The sequence below is a fragment of the Camponotus floridanus genome, unplaced genomic scaffold (assembly GCF_003227725.1).
Source record: "Camponotus floridanus strain SB8 unplaced genomic scaffold, Cflo_v7.5 scaffold24, whole genome shotgun sequence".
In the NCBI taxonomy this organism is placed as follows: domain Eukaryota; kingdom Metazoa; phylum Arthropoda; class Insecta; order Hymenoptera; family Formicidae; genus Camponotus; species Camponotus floridanus.
Genome location: NW_020229370.1, coordinates 3,993,115 through 4,015,875, shown reverse-complemented (window position 1 = coordinate 4,015,875; position 22,761 = coordinate 3,993,115). Strand labels below are relative to the sequence as shown.

Genomic DNA, 22,761 nt, shown 5'->3' with positions numbered 1-22,761 from the left:
CAATATAATAGTATAATATAACACATTTGATGATTAAATGATGTTACTGTTTTAATTTTTTTTTTTTTTTTTTTTTTTTTTTTTATTTTCTTTTTCCTATTATATAAATATCTAATATAATGACTTTTATATGTATCTATTTATATTTTTGTTTTAATATGTATCATTTCACAATGTATTATAAAAATACATAAATACTATTATATTTAATACTATTATATATTTTGTTATTGTTATGAAAATACAGACATTCTTTATATAAATATTTACAGATATCGAATGATAAATACATTAGGTACGTTCAATTGAAATGTTGACTAGGTTTGAATGTACTCAATATAATTAAAAAATTAAAAAAAGAAGACATTTAATTACAATCTTGGTGGAAAAAATAATTTTGAAAAACAATAACTGAAAGAGAGAGAGAGAGAGAAAACTAATATATATTTCATGATCCTCTTTTTCTAATTTACTATTATATTACAATATAATAGTATAATATAACACATTTGATGATTAAAATGATGTTACTGTTTTAAATTTTTCCATGTACGTCTGTTGTAATTTCTTGCTTTCTCTCTCTTTATTCCTTTTTCCTTGCTCACTGTGATTAATTCCGTAAAAACCATAGATGCATAATCCTATAAGAAAGAAAAGAAGTGAAAATTTAATATTTGCTTAAGTAAATTTAGATTAATTCTGTCTTTGAGTTACATAATTTTTTACACAGTACTTACCAATTAGCAACCAAGTGGCAAATCTAATCCATGTAAAGACGTCTAATTGGAACATTAAATATATGTTTATAAAAATACTGAGACAGGGAATAAGTGGAACGAGAGGTACCTATACATATATATAGAAATATATTAAATTGTGAAATATGTTAAATTGCGTGCGTGTGTATGAGAAAAAGATATATTTTCAAAAGAGTTTGCTATATATATATATATATATATATATATATATATATATATATATTGTATATAAAATATGCCAAATAATTGTACTTTCGACATGTGTCTTTTTCTTACCTTGAAAGACAATTCAATCTTTTGTACCGGTTGCCTACCAATCGCGGCTAAATTCAAGAATAGAACGATCACAAATACAACTAGTGTCACAGATATTATCACATTTCCTGCGAGCAGGTATGCGCTCATGTTACTAATCAGAAATGTGATGATGCATATAATGATACCTGTAACAGTGAGACCTTACAAATTACGAATGATTGCTAGAATTCAATACATGTCTATAAACATTATGTTTATCACACATTTCAATGTATTCTATAATATATGTGTGCCTGTGTGTATATTATAGAATATATATACAATATCAATCTGCATAAACTTACAAAGTAAAGCGATGCCGATATTTGCAATTTTATTGGAAAGTTCCGTAGGTTCCTTCTGATTATGCAAATTAAATAATTCCTTAAATATATTTATAGATGTAAATTGATATTCACTCATTAGTGGTATAGCAGAAGCGTTGCTAGAGTTTGTATCTTTTCGATATCTGCAAAAAAAAGGCACTCTTATACCTATTATATGAATATTTTCTATAAAATATTAATCTCGCTCGAGACATTTACAAACGCGCGCGCGCGAACCGTTACCTTAATATTAAAACACATATCGCTACTATTGTATATGCGAGTAAAGTCCCGATAGACATCATATCGATCAATTGCTGCAAATTGAAGACAAGTGTCATAAGACCTAAAACATAGAGAGGAGTTTTATTAACAAAGTTATTAACAACATTATTGAAAATTAAATTAACAAGGATAGGTTTTTACTAACCACTAAGTAAACCAGAGAGCAACGTGCCATATACAGGCGTCATAGTTTTAGAATTCACTTTGGAGAGAATCTTGAATATTATGCCATCATTTGCCATGGCATATAATACACGTGGTAATGGAAACATAGCGCCCAAAAGACTAGTACATAGCGCGAATACCGCACCTACATTAACGATCCATTTAATGATGGGCCATCCGATCTCATCGAACGCATGTGGAAACGGCGCGTTCGCATTCTAAACAAGTTTTCAGCCTTTGTATACTCGTGTATTTAAACGATTCTCTCTAATTTTTCTAATTATATAAAGTTTTGCGTTATTTATAAATCGTACTTGAGCGTAATAAGGTAGCATCATTGTAAGAACCGTGGAAATACCAAAATACGCTATGAATATAATAATTAGGGATAATATAATCGCTAGAGGAATATGACGTTCAGGGCTCTTTGCTTCTTCGCCAGTGGTAGCGACGGCATCGAAACCGACAAATCCGTAAAAACATTTGGCCGCTCCAACCATCACTCCGCTGATACCGAACGGCATAAATCCACCGGTCCCGCCGTTTTTCACGGAATTTGGGATATCCTCGGGTGCAATGGACCAGTATGACGAATTCGCTATAAACACATTTAACGTTTAATTATACGCGTGATTGAGAGAATTATCTTCAAAATTAGGGATACGCGAAACATTTGAAAAAAGATATATTTTAAACAAAACTTTACAACATTATCACGTACAATATTTCAGCGATTTGAAACACACTCTCTCTCCCCCCCCCTCTTCCTCCTCTTTCTCCTCCTCCTCTCCCTCTCTCCTCGTGTAAAGGATGTAAAAGATTAAAAATCTGAGATGTAGAGATGTGACTCAACTCTCTCTTATCGGCTTACCTTTAATCGACCCTGCGATAATAACAATTATGATCGTTATTATGTTTACAACGGTAAATGTATTGTTCAAGATCGATGATTCCCTTACTCCTATGCACAATAGTATTACTAGTAGCATGACCATTCCAAAAGCGAAAAAATCAGGATACTCTGACAGAAAGGAGACATTTATGGGCATAAGAGAACGCAGAGTATTACCCATGACATTTCCTATCAATACATCGATATAATTACTTAGTCCACGAGCAGCGCTCGCTGTACCTGTGAAAATTTATTATTCCGTGATATATATATATATATATATATATATATATATATATATATGTATATCGTACATTGTATGTAAATAAATCGGCTTTTTTATTTCACCCGTACACTCACCAATTACATATTCTAAAATCAAATTCCATCCTATCACGAAAGCGATAAACTCTCCTACTGTTACATAACTATAAACATATGCCGAACCGGCTTTCGGTACTCGCGATGCAAATTCTGCATAGCACATACCTATAACATATACTCATGTATATGCATGTAAAACACATAACGTATGTTATAAACGCATTTGGTATACATATATTGTCTACAACTACGCCAATGTTCGACATTTCAAACTTTGGCAAACAAATTTTTCGAGCAAATTCTCATATCCTCCGATTACAAACTTGGTTTTTTAAAGTGACAACTTGTTGCCGGGAGAGTAATTCTTTTATCGATATTATATATATATGTACAGGGCTTGTTATGTGATTATGTATTTGAGATATCAAATGCAAATTTGACATCAATTTGCGCATTACAATGTATTTCATTTCATTTCATCATAGAGATCAAATGTAATTTATTAATATCGTAAGGGGTAGCTTAGAATCTCGCCATCTCGCTTCTTTGCATCTATTATTGATTGTTTACAAAGTGCAAGACTAAAAGATTTCAAAGTGGCTATTGTTTCAGAGCATATTCTACATATTATACACATAAATGCTAAAGTTTATTATATATATATATATATATATATATATATATATATAATAAACTGCAAATAAACTCAAATATATCATCACATAACAAGTCCTGTACATATATATAATATCGATAAAAGAATTACTCTCCCGGCAACAAGTTGTCACTTTAAAAAACCAAGTTTGTAATCGGAGGACATGAGAATTTGCTTGAAAAATTTGTTTGCCAAAGTTTGAAATGTCGAACATTGGTGTAGTTGTAGACAATATATATATATATATATATATATATATATATATATATATATCTTTTTTTTCCCAAACAATTGTAAGACATTCTTTTTTACCTGCGAAAGCAGACGCGATGGCGGCTATGAGAAAAGAGATACAAACGGCAGGTCCAGCAGTGTCTTTGGCTACGCTTCCGGCAAGAACGTAAACTCCTAAACCAAGAGTCGCACCTACGCCGAGTGCGGTCAAGTCAAATAGACCAAGGACCCGTGCCAATTGCTCGTTGCCTTTTACTTCTCTATTCTCTTCTTCTATGCGCTTTCGCGACAACGTTTTCCATAACCGGCTCGTCATATCGACGTCGATTTCTTTTTCACCTGCGTACATTATTATTTTCACATATCAGTCGAATGTTGTAAAAATTATTATTTCCAAATTACTATCTTATAATAGTAATAAATATATGACACAGTGTATACAGTATATAAATGATCATGTACAAAGTGAATATATATGAATATAAGAGAATAATGATATATAATGTGCACGCACGCATACGCTCACACACATACTTGTTCGCACACAGATGTATGAGTGACTTTTTCTCTTTTTTTACATTGCTATCTTATGAATAATTCAAGAAACTCGACATTTCTAACAAGAATTCTTGCAAAACTACGTTCTTGCAAAATGATGTTGTGCAACAACAGCAATTCAAATTTTTTTTTAATCAAAGAGACGAAGGACGAGAAGATAATTAAAGAATATATTTTTCACCGAACTTGAAAAAAATATTCTTTTTTCGCTTAATAATATTTTATATGTGCAATAGCAAAAAAAACTTATGTCGAGATATTCCATTTATTATAGCTTCTATAATTAGACAAGAAATTTATTAATAAAATATATCAAGTAGTCACAGAAATTGAGAACGTAAAAAACAATTTAAAAATATTAATCTATAAATCTCAATTTTTGTCAAAGTAGTAATCAAATCACGTGCAAATTAAACGTTGTTGCCATTTGCGCAACAGCCGACCTTGATGTTGCTTTCTCTCCGTTTATTTTTTGTCCGTTCGTTCATCATTTTTTTCGCTCGAAACTTGATGTATTTAATAAATCAAGTTTTATATATATATATAATTTGATATTTCTACAACAATATAAGTAGAAAACTATTATACAGTATATAAAAATTATAATTATTAAAATTAATAATTATAAAAATTATATAAAGCTTATATAAACAGACCGAAGCTCTGAACAATATTCAAGCGATATTTATGATAATGATCCGAGCCTGGAAATTTAATTTCGACAACGGAAAGTTTATCTTGGGAATAATTTAATTTATCATATTGTGCTTTCAACAAACACAATACGATCCTTTCTTACAATGCACGAAATCTTATCTTTTTATAGCGGTAAATGTTGTAAAAGTATAATCTTATTATTAGTCATTGTACGATACAAGCATTTTATCAAACTTTATGTTCAAATATTCTAATTGCAAGAGCGATATAAGGATAAACGTTCTTAATCGCGTATAATATATATATATATATATATATACATATATATATATATATATATATATATATATATAAAACACACATTCGTTATCAACTGATAGTAAAACAATGACATGTATATGCATTACGTAAATATACACTCGTACATCTTCTTGTTGGGAATCGATTAGTCTCGGTAAATTCATATCTGCGTGTTATGTAATTTTTTTCGATATAAGTAGAAGAATAAAGTGATCTTGTAAAGACATAATGTATGTATATATATAATTAATAACTATGACAGTAAAGCTATATAATAGTAAAATCATTATACGGTGACAATAATTGGAACGCGATTGTACATGTGATGAAAACATCTAAAATATAGATAGATATACCACACTTTTATATTTTTTTATATTGTAACATTTTCAGACGTCTAAATGCTCGAGTTTTTAAAATACATATATAAAATAGATACGTAATATCAAAATATTTTTAATTAAAGAACGTGCGACTGATAAGCGTATAAAATCAAATAATGTAAAAGGTTTTCTGTCTCGTAGCGCTTATAAAACGCGCTTACCTTGAATCAAATCGTTTAAGCGCGAGAGAGCAAATATTTATTAACTGTCTCTTGCTCACTCTTGACTTCGCATCAAGAATTGCATGCGCGTATACAAACAGATTAGATTATATTTACGAAAAAAAGTGCTCTATCAATCTAAAAATTCAATATAATTTTTCTATATATGTCGAGTAAGGTGTTATAAAAAAAACTTATTTTATTAAAAAGAACAATTTAATTTATCGAATTTAATTATTAAGATTAATGATAGAAAATAATCAGATTATTCTATTTATAAGTTACTTGTACATATAATTTACACATTGCCTTTATCAAAAGAAAATGTGCTTTATAATAGCAGGCTACATTTACTCTTAAATTATCTATCGAAATAAAAATCGGGGTCTTTCTATATTCCCTTACCCTTAAGAGAGAGAGAGAGAGAAAGAGAGAGAATCTTTTGTTACATTTTCTCTCACAATATCGGTTTTTTTTCTTCATTTTTTCATTTTTTCAGGATTTAAATCTTGTAAAAAAATTATACACACACACACACATACACACAGAGATTACATAATTATAGAGTTCGAACAAAAGCATTCTACGGATATCGATGTCAAGTTTTTATAGCTTTCCTGTTACAAATTGAACGGACCTTGAGTTATTTTACGTCGTCCATAAACCGGTGATAATCGCCAACAGTAATTACATACCCGCTCAAACATTGTTCGATTCAAAAAAGGAGATGTTTTATTTATAATTGATTTTCAATGTACTTGATTATATAATCAAAACATGGCAGATATGTTGTGGAAATGTTTGATTTTATTCAAATTATCCGAAAACTTACATTGTCAATATACGTGTAATTTTTCATTTGCATTCACACATGCACACACATGCATTAAAAATGCAATCTAAAAATGCGAGCTAAAAGAATGATGAATAATGATTATACTCAATTCTAAATGTACAATCATTATTTAACACACTTTCAATTAAAATAAAAATAAACTCTAAAAAAAGATACAGTACGTATCTACAAATCAATTATTTATTCTGAAGTTAATTGTACAGCTATTAAGTATATGTATATGTATATTATATCAATTTATAATAGAAAATATTATAAGTTGGTATTATAAATAATTATATTACAATAATATACATATACTTATCAGCTGTATAATTGATTGTAGAATAAATAACTGATTTTTAAGGATAAGTTGTTTAAGGATAAGCTGTCTTTTTTTAGTTTTCTTTTTTATTTTAGTTGAAAGAGTGATAAATAATGATTGTTCAATATATATATATATATATACAGGGTGGCCCATTTTAAACAATACGGTCAATTTTCTCGTAAACTAAGCGAAATATCGAAAAATGGTTCAGACATGTGTTGCATGGTTTCGAAGGGGCTACAAGATGGTGCCATTGGTTTGACCTTGGATAATCATTTGAAGGTCATGTAAAGGTCCTCAATTTTTTAAAATGGCACCCCCTATTTTTTATTACATATTCTTGTAGCTGACCTCGAGAGCTTTCCAAAACGCTATAATAAAATATTTTTGCATTGAATATTTTTCGAGTTATGAGGCTTGAATAATTTCTTAATTCTACATAAATCATAAAATATCTAGTAAAATATTCATTTTTCGATTATTTTACCTTAATACTTTTATGCACAAAATAATGTGAGAAATCGATTAGTGTAAAGAAAACACATAGTTATTTATAAGAAAAAATATGTAATTTGCAATTAACAATCACAACTCAATGCAAAAATATTTTATTATAGCGTTTTGGAAAGCTCTCGAGGTTAGCTACAAGAATATGTAATAAAAAATAGGGGGTGCCATTTAAAAAAATTGAAGTGACCTTCATGTGACCTTCAAATGATTATCCAAGGTCCAATGGCACCATCTTATGGTCCCTTCGAAACCATGCAACACATGTCTGAACCATTTTTCGATATTTCGCTTAGTTTATGAGAAAATTGACCATATTTTTTACAATGGGCCATCCTGTATATATATATTTGACATTTAAAAAAAGAGAAAGTATTAGATAGAGAGATAGCGCTTTTTATCATTATATCAAGATGTAAAGCTATTAATATAATAAAAAGAAAGAGGACATTATATTTTGTATATATATGGCAAATTAATTTTGAACCTTTTCTCAACTAAAATTTATTTTCATTACGCGTGATTCTAGAGCAGAGAATGTAGTCTTTTCTTACAATGTATAAGTTGAATTCACATATTTTAACGATCATCACGTGCAATGTGCATATACATATGTTAGTACGTAAAAGCCTCACATTTAATTCTTATAATTTGCATAATTTTCGATAATGTTTGAATAAATAGTATCTATGTACGTTTATCCTTGCACCATTAACTTTTACAAAATATTTATGCACAGAACGTGTAACAATATAATGTTTATACATTGCTGTTAACATTATCACATGTCTTACGTATGACAGTTTCATCCTCTTTTTCTTTTCTCCATTATAAAAATCTTCTGCACAAGCAATTGATGAAGCAAACTTGCTTTGACGTTAAAATTTCAAAAATAAACACACATCACGATATAAAAGGACTTACCTAACTCTGAGGATAAAATAGAAATATCAGCACAAATTGGACGGAATATATCGATCGTATATGATTAAACTTGATCGATATAGGATAAATGACACAGATAATGTATGAATGACGCGAGTCGATTTGTGAATGCGTCAACCGTTGGCAAACGATCGCAAATTAATAACGAACTGTAATCCCACGATATTCACTTTCCACCTGTCTGGATAGAGTAATAAGTTTCAATGTTTCCCCCACCATATCATTCAAGTAGAACGTTTGCGCTTTGCGCTGCGGTAGTTGAGGAGTTGCCGGGAGTTTATTACCGCAAAAGCCCAATCACACATTAAATAAATTTGGATATATATATATATATATGTAAAATATATAATTTTAATATATAAATATGTAAAATTCTTTTGTGTGTGTGTATATACATATATGCATATAGATAGATAGATACATACAACATAAATGTTCTTTGTATGTGTTTTTCAAATTACGTTTTTCAACGTTTTTGTGTTTCATTTCCTTTTATTATTCAGATCTATGTAATTTTAAAGAATTTTAATAAAATTTAATAAGATTTTACTTGCTGCGCACGGACATGCGTCCAACATACACGCAAATGTGTGTGTATGTAAGAGACATGTATTTATATCAATTTTTTTTTCATATATCAATAAAAAACATTCGTCTAAATACTTGTAAGATAATATTTTCTAATTCGACATAAACTGTGTTGTATAAACTGGCATTAATTATGTCAGTCTCTTTACTTTTAATTTTTAATTTCATTTTTATTTAAATTAATTTTAAAAACTTATTTAAACAGAAATATAATGTATTTTTACATCTCTATTCTTTCTTTTAGTATTATTCTCATTCATCTAAATTCCAGTGTCCTAATACTATTAAATCAATCATCATCAATAATATCAATTAACCCATTCTCTATATAGTATTATTTTTATTGCTTTTAGCAACGTTTATACAATTTGTATCAAACAGATTTTTTTTAAGATTTATCTGTGAATTTATTATATGTTGCGGGATTTGTCGCACAACCAGGACATGTGTGTAAGATGTCATGAATAAATATCTCACAATCTAAACAAAACGTTTGATTACATTTTTCACAAGTATAGACCTAAAAATAAAAATATGACATATTATTCTTATTATTTAAAATATTTAAATATTAATTATACATTGATTTTTTTTTTGAATGATTAAAGACTCTTTTTTCAATTACATGATTAATTTTAATAAAATTATATTTTGTTATTTTGAAAATTATACAATAATTTTGCATAACAATGCAATTTGTGAGAAAAAGAATACCTTTTTGTCTTTTTGCGCAAAAGTTTTTTGACAACCAAAGCAGAAAGAATGGTTGCCTTCAAATGTAACTTCTCTAAAAGGTTCAACGGGAAATAAATAATGATACGATCGTGCTAAATGTGGAGCGGATACTAAAGTAAGACCGCAAGCTCTACATTCGACGGGGAGCTCACAATGCTTACTAAAGCACTGGGGACAAAGATAGCCAGTACTCATAAGTTTTACCGATTCATCAGAGTTTTCTGCATGACTATAACAAAGAAAAATTATTAAAGTATGTGTGACATGTGTTGGGACAAAATTTTTAATATTATTACATCAAAGTACCGTTTATAATCTAAATGTAAATATATACACACACACACACACATACACACACACACACACACACTAAAAATAAAATAGGGGCACATATTATTCTGATCTGTACACTTACCACATGCACACTGTCATAGATGTGTCTGATGCGCTAGAGTGTAAGGCATGATGAGGAAACCCCATTTTCACAAGCGCTGCATCTAATCGCGTTGCAGCAGGTGGAGGATCTATATGTGCATTTAACTGCTCTTTATAATGCTTATCGTCGAGCGCAACACCATGTTCGCCACCAGTAATATTTGCCATTCGTTTACAAATGTACAATTCAGCAGCCAGTCCTATTACACTACATCTAATACTATCCAATTTCATATTCTGAAATAATCTCGGTAATACGAAAAGCTTTAAAATAAATATCATTATTATATACATATAATAAGTGCATACTCGTATCGTTTCATTGATGTCTCCTGGATCACAAGTAGTAAGAGCTCCAATGATTATCAATATTTCTTTACTAGCATGAGATGGTAATAGTTTCAATGATTTTGTAGCTAATTCCAAAGAATTTTGCAAGGAAGGTTCACCAGTTACTATAGTTTGTTGCAAAGCTCGTAATTCCTATAAATTATAAATGTTATATATATATATATATATATATATATATATATATATATATATATATATTCTTATTTATCTGACAAATTCCAGTGTCCTAGTACTATTAAATCAATTAATACATTACTCTCTATTATACAGTATTATTTTTATTGCTCTTTAACAATGTTTATACATTTTATATTAAATAATCTTTTTTTTTACTTTATCTGCAGATTTATTATACATTGCAAAAAAGTTTATCAAAGTGTGTGTGTATATATATATGATTATAATCTAAAACAAGATGTCTCAATTAGATATAAAATATAAAGACAATTACCTTAATATGCTTCTTTGAGTTGCCAGCCAAATCACTAATCTTCTCAGCTCTTTTATTTCTAGTTATTATTACACCTAATTGGCTTATAGGATTTTGATAGAAAAATTCTTCAATAAAGTCTTCTAGAAGCTTGAGACAAATATTTACTAAAGCACATACATATACGTTAACACAATGAGCAAATAATTGATAACTTTCTTTCATACCTTTAGAGAACACAAGAATCGAGTTGGTTTTAAATCTTGATTCGACATTGATTCAGAGGCATCTAAGATGATATAAAGATGCCTCATCATCCCTAATCGAGCACCTTGTTTTCTTTCCAGTTGACGTTTTCTCTTAGCATTATGAATAATATCTGCGACAGATGCTTCCAATAATCCATGGTCATCCTCTTTGATCGCTTCCCTGCAAAAAATGCAGTGTCAGTTAAATTATCGAATCGATGTAAAGTGTAAAATTTTTATTTACATATCAAAGAAGAGAATATCAACAATTTTTGGTACTGGAACATACCATGTCTTTTCATAACCGGTCTCCCAGCGATATTCCTTTTCCTCTGACTCTTCTTCCACCATAATTTATCGTAAGATAAAATATTCTATATAGCAAAAAGATGGATATATATTATTATAAATAAGCAAACGAAAAATTTTTATATTTATTTCTCGGTTAAATCATTATTCCTATTTTACTAAAAAAGCAAAAGATAATCTTTATATAATTCCAGTCTCATTGTTCTATTCATTCTGTCTCACGCACGATGAAAATTTTACTTTTCTCCAATTACACTCTATGTAACCTTCGTAAAATTTATATATTGAAAAATTAAAATGTTTAATATCCCTTAATGCATAACGTATCGCGTGTTATTAATATAATTTTTCTTTAAGGAGACTAGATATTCATTAAATTACACTTGTCTTTAATTTAATAATTAATATAATAAAACCTCTCCATGTTTGTTTGGTTAAATGGAAGGATGTTTTTAAAAAAATAAAATATAGATGCCTTTAAAACTCCCTCGTTTCTACTTTAATTATTTTAGCGTTATGAAACATTGTCGATTATTAATTCTTCGTTTATATTTGTTTCTTAAATATATTTCAATGTTATACAGTATACAAACATCGTTTATTTGAAAAAATATAGGTTAATATTTATTATATAATGTCACACACAAGTCTTAATAAAAATATCTCACTCAAGATGGTCCGTGTGATAAATTCTAAAATGATGGATGAGAAATATAAAAGAGACCGAGAGAGACGTATATTTTATTTAGAAATCACTTTATCTGCAAATGTAACGGATGTAACAAGTATCCGACTCGAGGCATGTATAAGTAAGCACGCATATCGAAGCTGACATCGGGCATGTGACGAATAACGAATGCGCAGCACCGATTCAACTTGTGTATGCGAACACATCTCTACATAGGCACGTGTATGCAATGTATTTACGTATGCATGCATCTATGCTACTTGCGGTATCTACCTTGTAAATTGATAAAGTGTAAACAAGTTTGAAACTCTGTCAAAGGTATAAAGCTATTATTGTATTTCGAATGGATTGTTTATTTTTTTTTTTTTAGACGAGACTTCCCGCCAAAATCTACTCGAGCGAGTCGAGCGCGGAAACCGCAGCGGGGTCGGGGACGGGGTCGAGAGCGGGACCACGACCACGGGACCCGGACCGAGGCAAACCGGATAGGTGTATAATATGTAAGAAGAAGACGGTCGCGCCGCGCGCCGCCACGACTGCCACGGCCTACCGCAGGCCGCCATGGCGCTACTATCGGCCGACGCGGTCGCTGTTTTCGTCTTGTCTCACACGACGACGAGCAATTTTCCAGACTGAAGAAAATCTAGCCGTTCACCGGCTTCGCCGTGTGTAAGTGATCGTTGCTCATCTTCTTCCGAGATTGTGCCATTAATCGGGTTAGCGCGCGCGTCACGGTGTGTTCGAAAAGCATTCACGTAAAGACAGGAAGTGAATAACTCTCATAGAAGAGTGTCGGCGACGAGAGCCATCTTTGACGAGCATCGGCTTGCTCGTTAGAGACAGAGGAGACATCGAGGTCTTTGCCATCGACGACGACGACGACGACGAACGACGAACGACGAACGACGAACGACGAACGACGACAAGAATAATAATAATAATAATAATAATAGTAACGATATAAAAAAAAACTCGACATCTCTCTCTCTCTCTCTCTCTCTCTCTCTCGCTTCGGCTCGACTTCGTTCTCAAATACTTCTCGTATTAGTATCTCGACATCGCTGCATCTCGCATACATACTTGGCAAATTATTTTCCTACTCGTTAATACGTACATAGCTCGGGAGATAAGATCGCGCTGCGGGTAGTGGCGGGAATAGGTGCACGCGAGTGTCGTTTGTTCCCTCGGTTTGTTCATCCTCATCTACAACTGGCCGCGTTTACAATCGCGCCTCGTTCATTCTATGCAGCCTAAGTCGCCTAAGTCTCTGTCGTCTCGCGCGGGGAAATGCGTTTAATTTAGACGTTGGTAAAATATAATAACCCGATGAAGAACGGGCGAATACGCTCTGTTTATCACCGCGCGTGGTACGATATGCGAGCGCGAGCGCAAACGCGCGCGCCAAGTGTAGGCGCGCGAGCACGAAAATTGTGCGGGTATGGCGCGAGTGTCTCCTTAGAAAGATAGAGATGGAGATAGAGAGAGAGAAGTGTTCTCTCGCTACTCTCACTCACCCGCTTACCGTTCGATCGCTTGTCGCCGGTGTACGCCGAGGTATATGTACCTTAGGTGTTTTCTCTCGTCGTGAATCCTCCGATGTCGCGGAACCGGCAATGTATACTCGTCGATCGCTTCCGCCTCTCTCGAAAAAACTAGCGAAAAGTTTTATGTTTGTTCATGATTTGCAAAACTCGCGTGTAACCGGGTATCGCCCGTGAACGAGATCTCTGTTTTCGGTCGCGCGCAATTTCGTTACATTATAGAGGGACAGAAGCAGCTTATGTGCGCGCTTGTCAAAAATTGTAACGATATATTATTTTGAACGGTACACTTTCATTTCATTTTTAGAAAAAGAGATTGCGGGACAAACGTATACAGGATGGAAGGAGACGATGGCCCTTCGGCTATCAGTAGTAAACCTAACGTCATCAAAGGTAATTGCTCTCCGCGTTTAGCGTTTAGATTTATACACGCTCTTGTAATTTGCACCTTTCTTTCGAATTTTAATATAATTGAAATAGAATAATTTTTTTATATTTCTGAGAAGAAATATATATATATATATATATGTATATATACACGATACAATTTTTTTTATCTGCATACATTGTATTTTTTCCCCTTCTTTTTATATTTATATTATAATGGCTGTCATTATTAATCTTTCAAATTGTTTTCTCCATCTACTTCTTTCAGCGGCGCAAGAGCAAATGGGACGATTGGATGTACTAGTATGCGGACAATGTCATTCCGTCTTTCATTTTATCGAGGAGCTTCAGGAACATCGTACAAAGGAAGGAGCTTGCTCCAAAGCATCACATTTTCGTGAAAATAATGACGTTGGTATTTTTATATTTAGAGTTTCCTCACTCAGTGGTTAAATTAATTATATGCCAATTTTTTGCAAAATTAATATAAAACTTTTGTAGAATGTACAAAAAGCACAAGTGTGGGCATTCTTGTTGTGGAAAGATTCGCAAATCCAACAAGAAGGTTCGGATAAGGATACACCTAATGCTTGGAAACTCTATCAAAAATGGTGTAAAATGGATACGCATATAAGAGATTCATGGATTACAGCAGGAAAGACTATACAAACTTTTACAAAAATTAGTAATGCAAAAATGCAGGATACACCGATACAAGTTCAAACAAACACCAATGTCGAAGGTATATATATATATATATATATATATTTGTATATATATGAACATACGTATAAACGAGAAACAGTTTCTCAGGAACGATACGAACAAAGAAAATTGAGCGCGCGCTTATATTTTCTATAGATGAAACTGCAAAGAGATGCTCGCTATTTATGATTAGAATTATTCACGTTATCTTGTTTTATATAGGTGCCAAACCGATAATAGTTCGCAAAATTATTAGAAATGGACAACCAGAGGAAACGAGCGAAGCTAAAAAAGACACTCCAAAATTATTGGAAACAAAAACACAAAAAAATGAATCTATAGAAATGGAAACAGACAAGAAAGAAAAACCAAAGCTTAAGCCATCGATTAAGCCTAAGGTCTCTCTTACAACATTTATATATAAAAATATTTATTTTTTCAGATTTGCTTTATTATTATTTGTTTCTATAGAACAAATCTGGCAAGGCAGCTACCGAAGAAGACGCGGAATCGAGCAACGAAGAGTACGTTGTCGAGAAAATTTTAGCTAAACGTTTTAATACGAAAAAGAAATGCTCGGAATATTTAATCAAATGGGAAGGCTACTCACAGTAAGCGAATCCTATCAGTCTTATCATGCATCCTTCTCTTTCCAATAAATTTTAAAATGTATAAAATTTCATAGTGAAAATAATACATGGGAGTCTGCAGAGGCTGTAGCAACTTGTAAAAATATGTTGGAAGAATTTGAGCGGAATCTCGCTAAGCAAAAGGAGCTAAAAGCCGCCCAACAGCAAACTAATACAAAAGTTGTAGGCCGTGCAAGTTTGCCAGCGCAAAAATCAGTAATAAAAACTGAAGTTAATAAGCCAGGACCGAGTACGGCGACTCAAGCAGGGTGAGAGTTAATTTGACCTTTTATAATTGATAAAATGTGATTACAATGAAAGAATTCAATGTTATGGATAGATATCCAATAATTTGTTGTTTTGTAGGCGACCAATGCGATCTAGTAAATCAAAAGCAATGGATCAAGTCAAGCAATGGTGTGGCTCGATGAAAGAAGAAGATAATGAACGTATGTATGACACACACACACACTTTTATATATACATATATATAATATTATACACACTAGGAGAAGTAGTCAAAAAGTAAAGTTCCACATTATGTAATTTTTTCAATACTTAATTTTTGATAAAGTATGTACATCTCTGTATGCTGTTTTTCAATATAGCCTTTTCTATTGCGTCGCTTGTCTAAATGATGGATCCATGTAAAAAGGTGTGATTCTATTGTTGCAGTCATTTCTGAATTTTATACTTGGCATCGTCATTTGAACGAAATTGCTTGCCAAAAATTATGTATTGAAAAAGTACGTGAATTGAAAGCCCTATTTTCTAACTTCCTCTCATATATATTTGTCGAAATGATAAAATTTTTCTTATTAATCGATATTATTAAACTAGTTGGATATTGTTTTAATTATATATATATATATATATATATATATATATATATATATATGTACATTTTTTAAAAAATATAGTATTAGGTAAAAGGAGAATCGACGATTCGGAGAGCGACTCGGAAGATGGTGGAAGTAGCGCTGCAAAGAGAACTAAAGCCGATACAGGCAGCGACGACGAATGGACTGGAGAATCGGACAGTGATTCGAGAATGGGCCGTAGCGATGTGATTCAACGTGCGTTCAATCGCGCTAACGCGCAGTCTAATGGATCCAATAGAGCGTCAGTTTCATCTACGGACTTGGCAACCTCATTAGGATTACAATCTCCCGAAGGAGCAAAATCCAGCCAACCACCTGTTTTAGTAGCCAATGCTAAGGGAGTTGTTAAGGTCGATCCCAAACAAATGCCGAATTTAACCTCTGGCGTTTATGTTATGTCACGAAAAGATGGTATCATTAAGCTAGATTCATCGCCCAGCGGAAAATTGGCGGTCAAAGGCTCTCCGACGACGCAGGGTGTGTTAATGGTCCAGAACCGGGACAATATAGCGAGGAAACAAGTAATCTCGACGTCGCAATCAAGCCCAATGACTCCTGCGATGAAAGTTGTTTCAAAGGTGGATGGTAGCCAAGTAGTAACGCAAATGAAAGTAGTCACCTCCAAGCCTATTACGGCAAAAACGCCGGGAAGCGCGCAAAAGACGGAACCTATAAAGATACAACCGAAGCCAGATCCATCGCAATTGCCACAAATACACGTTGTGACTGCAATGTCGGGACCGATAGCTTTGCAGCCGAGAATAACTACAGGCATAAGACCTGCTTCCGTTACGCCTCAACGAGCGGCGGATGGTCGTCCTCTATTGCCCAGACCGGCGTTGCGGGCAACAACAGCAACGAGCGTTCTCGGTACCATTCGCACGCCCGTTAGAGCACCAACACCGAGACAGATTCAAACGCAAGCGGCGCGCCCCGTGTTGCAGAAGCGTCCTACGACGACGGTCATAAGCACGCAGTCGGTTTCGCCGAGCACCGCCGGCACGCCCGTCACGCAAATCAGGCCGAAATTCACAGTGCTTACAACACCCGCGCAGCCTAAACAAGTGATTAAGACAGGAACTAGCCCAGTGCAACAACAAGCACAAACGAAACAATCTCCGAAAACGCCAGTGGGTAAGGCACAATCGTTGTTATCTCCGCAACAAAAGTTATTAATGGCAAAGAGAAAGGCCCAAGAAGCAGCGGGTATAATTAAATCGGGTGGTCGTGGACTTTTGGCAGGTGCGCGTGCTGCAGGTACCGCTGTGGGACGAAGCAGGGCGAAAGTAGGTGAGACACCTTCGACGATTGCTCAGGCAGGAGCAAAACTCAAGGAAAGCAAATTAGCGGAAGGTGATGGACTTCACATGGAGTTTCACGAGGTCGGCTCGGAAGAGAGCAGCAGCGACGGCGAGCCCGATTTACCACCTCCTCCCGAGTCCGATTCCGTTACAGTTCCCGAACCTGATAGTCCGCCACGTCCGTTCACGTTGTGCCCTCTCACAGGACGTATAATTGGTCCAGACGGCGAACCGATCGAACAAACGTCCGAACAAGCCGAGCCTGAACCAGCAGCCACATCATCTTCGAATACCACGACGTTATCGACCGCAATGAAAGCGACCACTGCAACCGTGCCCGAAACTACGATCGCGGCGGATATCGTTACGGCTACTACCACCACTGTCACTACCACTATCACTACTACTCCCACCACTACCACCGCCACCGGTGCCGCCGAATTGGTTTTACCTTCGCTCGACTCGCTCGCGGAAAGCGGTATCATGAGAGTCGAGATGAGTCCTGGCGGAACAACCGGTACCATTGTTCAAACTAGCGAAACAACAGCGCAAATTAATCTGTCGAATGTAGCGGTACCTGCGCCAGATTTGCCATGTTTGGACGATACCGCTCCTACAATACCAACCGTACCGACTGTACCAACCGCTCCTGTGTCCACGTCCTTGACAGAAAACAATTCGAATTCTGTTGAAACATCCATCACTACGGCATTGTCGGCTGTCACAGCAGCGACATCCACCGTTACCATGTCAGTAACGTCGGCCGACGCCAAGACTGAAGACAAGATAACGGAAGAGAGAAAAGTGACGACAGACGACGCGTCGTCCAATCTGGTTACTATAGCGGAACACGGTGTCGTTTATCAAGTCGCGGGCCAAGCGGAAGACGGACAAACGCTCTTAGTAACGCGCGGTGCCGATGGCGAACAACAATGCGTATATGTAACTACTGAACAGCAAGGAGACGACGGTTCTGTTTTGACATTGGATCACGCGGTTGCCGAGGCTGTAGCACAATTGATTCCTGATCAGGTAAATCTTACTCCCCAGTTTTATGTAAAGGAGGACGGAGCGGAACCGACTGAAAATCCAATGGTGATGTCTATAATGGATAACGCGAATGCGACCGATGTAACCGGGACGCAAGAGGATAACGATGGACAGGCGCAAGTTGTGGCTCAAGTGGTACAAGCTGATGAACCCACTCCAGGTAATGTGACATTTCGTTCTTTAAATAAAAACTAGTTGCTTCCGACAATATTTATCCAATATGTATTTGTCCGTTGTACGTCCTCTTTACAATTGTCTGATTATTCAGGGGGAACTAGGAGAGTGGTATTGCTCTTACCAGATGGAAATTTGATGATGACTGAAGTGGACGAAGAACAATACGCTGCATTGGAACTTGACAAGTGAAGACATCATTTTGATGTACGTTAAAGAAATATCACGGTAATGCATCGAATTACAAGTTATGCGTAAATTGTACGTTTAAAACGTGATCGTGAATTGTGTATATATATAAGAACGTTCACTTCTTAGTTACACATTGGTGACGTCTTATAATATTAAAGCGACTAGGTATTGTATGTAAAGCGGAGAGACAGAGAGAACTGATATAATGTAAAAAAAAAATCACATCAAGAAAAATCTAAATTTTAGATTAAAATACATTTTAGAAATGTATGTTTCAGTGTAAAACACTTTATTGGTATCTCCATTTTCGTGTTTAACTTTTATGATATAAAATATATAGTACACACATATACACTTTATTCACACACGCGCGCACACACACACACACATACACACGTCATAGAATATAAAGATAAAACTACTTTCAATGGAGTGACATCATTATAGTATGTACGAAGTAAGCATTGTATTTGTAGGATAGTAAAATATAATATGGGGTTTTATATTTTCCAATCAAATAATGAGCTTTGCTAAAAAAAGAAAAAAATCTTATTCCATGCATACAAAGTTCAAAGTGATGATATAGAATATTCATCGTGTCGGACGCATCTATGTAAAGGGTTTAAAGATTTATTCTCATTGATAAAACGTGATGAAGAAAGGATAGCAAAATATTTGTCAGAATTTTCTTTTTTTTTTTTTCTTTCTTTTAAATCTTTTAAATTTGTACATGTTTATCGAGCATGATTAAAATGGAATATTCTTGTATGTATTATGCCTTTATCTTATATTCATTATATGATTGTAACTCATGTCTTATAATTGATTCAAGTGGATGCACTAGTGTACAAATTTAAAATATCCGATATAGCAACATTTTAAATCGCTATGCGTACTCTCAAATTTACATAAAAATGTATTACTCTTAACTGAAAATGTTCAATATATACAATGTTATTTTACCAAATGTGATAAATTACACTGATGATGTCTCTGAGTTGTGTACAACAGTCTTTAATGTGCTCCAAGTCAATAAATTTCTGGTGCGTCCAATCGAAGTTGCTATTACATTACATGGACTATGTATGCTTATCTATATGATAAATAAATGCACTCTAACAAAACACTTATAATTTCTGAACCTATAAAGCTTAAAATATAATGTTGTTGAACGGAGTATAAACAAGCCTACTATTCTTAAACCCGTTCCTATTAGTTGTAGACAATTCTATAAATATTTAAATGTATAACGATAAGTATTCAACCAATATATTGTTTACATTACGATGTTTATCTATTTATGAAGAAAAAAAGAAAATGCGCGATTTTCTCAATAAAAACGATCATGTATCAATTCCATTTCAATTTTTTTTTAAACACATAGTACGTGTGTGTGTGTGTATGTAGTTGATTATGTTTTATTTTTATATATTTACAGCATAATATGTCAAATATTTCTCGTAAGTTTGTGTATGCTTGGTTCACACATTTATCTCTTCTATAGTTTTTATTTAAACATATATATAAAGAAAAAAACATCACTTTTAATTATATTATTCCAATGAATGCAAAACTACAAGTTTTTATAAGATATATACATTTTTAAAGTTTTATATTTTAAAATCCTATTGTTAGGAGCATTCATAATCCTCATGACAAAATTTTATGCCAGGTACTTATTTATCTTAGCTATATATAATTTTAATTAATTTGTAATTGAATTTTATAATAAATATATATATATATATATATATATATATATATATATTTTGTATTATATTAATATATAATTTAATTTTATTAGACACTATCACACATGTGTATATACGTGTGTGTATATTAATTATGCTTTTCGTCACTCAGAAAAATCAAATCAATTGCTTCATTGGTTAGTCAATCAAAAAGAAATATTCGAAAAACAGAAACACCAAAAACAATTTTAATTGCAGTCCCCAATTTTGTGGAATTTCGCAATTATGAATCGAATAAGTTATATCGGGTAGGTGAGTGGATAGGTAAGTAGATATTGTAAAAACAATTTTTAAATGAAAATATTCTCACTCTTCATTGTAGAAAGTTGTCATGCTACAAAATGTGAGTACGTCCTTAGCTAGATTTCAATTACCAGTACGGCCTATGCATTCACGATTCAATGTCATGATTGAATGTAAAAGACAAACGGGTGGCATTTCCCCAGGAATGCATGTAAAATTGATTATTTTATTTCGTTGTGACATCTTGGACGAACCCGAAGAAATGTTAGTGATAAATGTACAACAAGGACGTTCGGTGATTATTAAATTACGCGGATATCGTGATTCACCGATATTACAAAGTAAATTTATAATTGTGGTACTTATATGTGAGAATACACCTAAGCATATAGGGGTATTCTTGTTGAATAAATTTTATAAATTGTTATAAATAAATTTATAAAATTTGTCTATTTGCAAAAAGAAAAAGAAAAATTAAGCACTTGAGTCGAGCACAAAGAATAAGTAAAAATAATATAATAGCGTCATATGTAGGAAAAAATATGTAGAAAAATGGAAATTTCTCTTTTTATATATACCTTTAATTATTATAGTGACTAGTATCCCGTCTTTTGCACATTCGCGACAAAAACTGCAAGCAAAAGATATAGTAAAAAATAAAAAGTGTATTGCGAAAATTTTATTTACACAAACAAATTCTCACGAAAAGGTATAAAATTTTGTTATTTATTTTTGAATAATATCCCGAATAATCTGCATTTCTTTTTAAGTGAAATTGAATTTACAGTTTACCGATTTAGGTAGTGACGCATCAAACATATCTGGAGAGAGTATACTGTATTGCAAGAAATTGAAGAGCTTCGATTGTGGAGAGTGTCACGTAGATCAACAAGTTGTTTTATCTCTGATAGTTAAAAACATCGGCGGCGAAGGAAGATTCTTCATTATGAGCGAAATCGATTGGTGCTCGATGTATATCGAGGTAGAAATATAAATGCTTACATAATTAACAATCAAAGATTATTGTATCGTATTTTCAGGATGTCACTAACGACAATATGCTAATTCTACCATCTTTTGCTATATGGCCCGCATATTTTACCCTCAAGTCGCAAGAGTACATGTATCTACACATCTATTTCTTTCCTGACACTCACGGAATGCATGTAAATGATAATGAAAATAGTACATTTTTACACCCTTTTCTGTTAAATAAATCTCTCTTTTTTCTTTCTGTTTAAAAATTTTAAACTTAGGTAGAGACATTGTACGCAATTTGTGATAATTGTTCTGTGATAACAACGGAGATCATTGGAGATGGAATCGCGTACAAGCAACAGTAAAGTATAAGAGGTACCAAACATGTATATGTACATGCGTGTATGTGTGTGTGTGTGTGTGTACCTCTACCTTCTTTCGCGCGCGCGCCCACACGTATATTTCTCCTCTTTTCAATTGTTATCATAAAGGACTGATCCTATCTTAAATAAATATAAAGATGACAATTTCATTT

The 22,761-nt window shown here is 33.2% G+C and overlaps 4 protein-coding genes across 10 annotated transcripts; 2 read left to right on the top strand and 2 right to left on the bottom strand.

The window, feature by feature from the left end:
* Positions 1-516: 516 nt before the first annotated feature.
* LOC105256651 (cationic amino acid transporter 3) lies at positions 517-4,252 on the bottom strand. The gene is made up of 10 exons (XM_025408985.1): positions 4,015-4,252; positions 3,084-3,212; positions 2,703-2,963; positions 2,146-2,429; positions 1,812-2,049; positions 1,625-1,727; positions 1,361-1,524; positions 1,035-1,201; positions 738-846; positions 517-641 (listed from the first exon to the last, which is right to left on the bottom strand). The coding sequence occupies exons 1-10, from the start codon at positions 4,250-4,252 to the stop codon at positions 517-519; spliced, it is 1,818 nt and encodes a 605-aa protein (XP_025264770.1).
* A 5,250-nt stretch (positions 4,253-9,502) lies between these two features.
* Positions 9,503-13,683, bottom strand: LOC105256649 (general transcription factor IIH subunit 2). Of its 4 annotated transcripts, none has more exons than XM_011266767.3 (8): positions 13,509-13,683; positions 11,687-11,771; positions 11,377-11,578; positions 11,171-11,299; positions 10,678-10,851; positions 10,349-10,605; positions 9,913-10,162; positions 9,503-9,718 (listed from the first exon to the last, which is right to left on the bottom strand). In XM_011266767.3, the coding sequence occupies exons 2-8, from the start codon at positions 11,746-11,748 to the stop codon at positions 9,587-9,589; spliced, it is 1,206 nt and encodes a 401-aa protein (XP_011265069.1). In that variant the 5' UTR covers positions 11,749-11,771; positions 13,509-13,683; the 3' UTR covers positions 9,503-9,586. The 4 variants fall into 4 exon arrangements, with proteins under 4 accessions (XP_011265069.1, XP_011265070.1, XP_011265067.1 ...); XM_011266768.3 differs by lacking the exon at positions 13,509-13,683 and adding an exon at positions 12,668-12,806; XM_011266765.3 differs by lacking the exon at positions 13,509-13,683 and adding an exon at positions 12,375-12,588.
* On the top strand, positions 12,885-20,627 carry LOC105256650 (proteoglycan 4). Of its 4 annotated transcripts, none has more exons than XM_025408982.1 (10): positions 12,885-13,063; positions 14,243-14,328; positions 14,591-14,733; positions 14,824-15,064; positions 15,250-15,425; positions 15,499-15,638; positions 15,713-15,925; positions 16,023-16,105; positions 16,577-19,048; positions 19,157-20,627. In XM_025408982.1, exons 2-10 carry the CDS (start codon positions 14,274-14,276, stop codon positions 19,252-19,254), a joined length of 3,621 nt encoding a protein of 1,206 aa, XP_025264767.1. In that variant the 5' UTR covers positions 12,885-13,063; positions 14,243-14,273; the 3' UTR covers positions 19,255-20,627. The 4 variants fall into 4 exon arrangements, with proteins under 4 accessions (XP_025264767.1, XP_025264769.1, XP_025264766.1 ...); XM_025408984.1 differs by having other exon boundaries at positions 16,583-19,048; positions 19,157-19,346; XM_025408981.1 differs by lacking the exon at positions 12,885-13,063 and adding an exon at positions 13,407-13,477 and having other exon boundaries at positions 19,157-19,346.
* A 476-nt stretch (positions 20,628-21,103) lies between these two features.
* On the top strand, positions 21,104-22,591 carry LOC112638043 (the record flags this gene model as incomplete). Its single annotated transcript, XM_025408947.1, has 6 exons — positions 21,104-21,253; positions 21,328-21,675; positions 21,783-21,792; positions 22,019-22,230; positions 22,289-22,414; positions 22,505-22,591. Coding segments are annotated over 6 exons (933 nt in total), but the record flags the coding sequence as incomplete, so codon positions are not given.
* Positions 22,592-22,761: the final 170 nt, after the last annotated feature.